The following is a 2,308-nucleotide window of genomic DNA, read 5'->3' on the forward strand; positions in this document are numbered from 1 at the left end:
CACGCCCCACCCCTGCACCCCCATCCCCACCCCACCCTTGACTTTGTGACTTCTATTTACAAATGAAAAACCCCATCCATCTTACATAACACATCTGGGCTGGTAGAGAAATCATATCTCATTGAGTGTGAGTGACCTATAATTCTTACACTCAGGTGTGCCGAGGTAAGGGCCACTGCATTTCCTTTGTACCTGGTTTTGGGTCAGAATGGACCCAGATTTCTTGGAATGGGCTTTTCACTCTTAATTTCTTTTTACACACTACATAGGAATATCAAGTAGGGCTTTCTCTTTCTCAGCTGTCAGAAATGCTTGGATTTCTTCCTCAAAGTTAGCTGTTCTTCTCAGCCCTTGAATGCACATCACACTTAGGCCATTTCTGGTCCTCATTCAAGGCAATGACCCCACTGTGGACCAAGGCATTCTACAACAAGCTGAGTCCCCTCAGGGTTTTACTGTGGGTAAAAACAGAAGCTAGGTCCTCACAACAGGCAGTAATTAGCTCATAGGCCTCCAATCCAAGAGTCTCTGAACTTTGAAATGTATAGTGGACATTTAAAAAATCCAGGGGCTGGGGATTTAGCTCAGTGGTAGAGCACTTGCCTAGCAAGCGCAAGGCCCTGGGTTCGGTCCTCAGCTCTGAAAAAAAAAAATCCCCTCATTCTAGTTAGATGTTCTGCTTCTTCAAGGAAATGTATGAACTAAGGAAATAAGCTATTAAAGAAAATCACTTAGAAATGCAGTAAAATGCAACCAGAAGTTGTATTATCATATTGGGGTTTTTTCCAAGTTTTATTATATTATATGGCTCTTATAAATTTAATATCTTATTCTTCAAATTTTCAGTTATATAATTCATCCTTGAAAACATGTTCATAAAATTTAATGTAGGCTCCAAATGCTATATTTGCTTATTATCTATTACATGTCACTTAATTTAAATCTGCTACAAAGTGGATCTTAAATTCTGTTCATTATTTCCACTTTAGTTTTCCTTTCATTGAATGAATTTGTTTAATTCTATTTATCTTATCATTATTTTTACATTTATTTATGGGAGGACATGGAAGTCAGAGGACAACTTGAAGGAGTTGGTTCTTTCCTTCTACCATATGGGTCCAGAAATTGAACTCAGGTTGTCAGGCTTGGTGGCAGGCACTTTTGCCCACCAAGCCATCTCACCTGCCCAGTTATTCTTTCTTTAACTGATAACATAAAAACACAAAAATTATACAAAAAAGGAAACATGCTCATAAAGATTAAAGCATTTTGAATAAAGGCAGAAAATTCCTTCATTCCTTGCTAGTCCTAAATACTCCACTTGCTTCCCTAAAGTAATCATTTCTGTTACCCAATCCTCTATTTTTAGATATTTAGATATTTTCCATTAAAAAAAATATTACTACCATGAACAGTTTTGTTTATGTGGCCTTTTAATATACAAATACTTCTTTAGGAATGGATTCATAGAAATGCAATTTCTACGTTTAAAAAAAGTTTTTTTTTTAAATTTTGATAGATACTGCCAAATTATCACTTGGAAAGATTTTCATTTATACTCACTTGTGCCTACAGAATGGGGTAATTACTAAAAAATAATTTTGAAGCGATCAACATGAGTCTTTGAGAAGCAGGACTAACAAACTACCAGAATGTTTTTCTTCCTCTCAGTTTATGACCTGTCAAGAGTCACTTTCATGGGATTGGGCTCCCCACTCCCTTCCAAAGGGCTGGATGATAGCATGAGCTGTGGGGCCTCTCACCCTACTTTCTCTCTCTAGAACCCTTTCTGCATATTTCTGGAACTCCAAAGACTTCACTTTTTCTGTGACACAATGATGAGCTAATATTGTTTATTGTATAGCTTTGTAGGTTTCTTTAACCAAGTTCTACGTGTTTGAATAAAGGAAGTCACTCAGTCTTTCATAAATTAGGATCTAACTTTTCTCCTAAAATTGAAGTATCATTAGTTTATTTAAAATGTTTTTAAAATGGCTTTAAATTTCTGAAATGCAGTTATCTTTATGTGCCGCAATAACTAAAGATGCATTTCTCTTTTCTATAGATTGGAATCCAAAAAATTATTGCAAACACATGGATTGTTTTTCAACCTCTTCTTTTTGGCTTAGTTGGAACAGAACTATCTGTTGAATCTCTTGAATCAAATACTATTGGTAAGATTACTTAAAGCACAGAAGATGCTGGGTGTGGTGGCGCATTCCTTTAATCCCAGCAAAGGCAGGCAGCAGAGGAGGCAGAGGCAGGTGGATCTCTGTGAGTTCGAGGCCAGCCTGGTCTACGTAGTGAG

At 37.0% G+C, this 2,308-nt stretch overlaps 1 protein-coding gene across 1 annotated transcript in view; it reads left to right on the top strand.

Annotated features, from left to right (window-relative positions):
- Window positions 1–2,308, top strand: part of Slc9b1 (solute carrier family 9 member B1) — a 92,561-nt gene that overhangs the window by 85,222 nt on the left and 5,031 nt on the right. Inside the window, exon 9 of the mRNA XM_008826196.1 lies at window positions 2,066–2,174. Within this exon, the coding sequence (XP_008824418.1) occupies window positions 2,066–2,174 (109 nt within the window). The remainder of the gene's footprint in view (window positions 1–2,065; window positions 2,175–2,308) is intronic.

Source organism: Nannospalax galili, unplaced genomic scaffold (assembly GCF_000622305.1).
Source record: "Nannospalax galili isolate Female #2095 unplaced genomic scaffold, S.galili_v1.0 scaffold189, whole genome shotgun sequence".
In the NCBI taxonomy this organism is placed as follows: Eukaryota; Metazoa; Chordata; class Mammalia; order Rodentia; family Spalacidae; genus Nannospalax; species Nannospalax galili.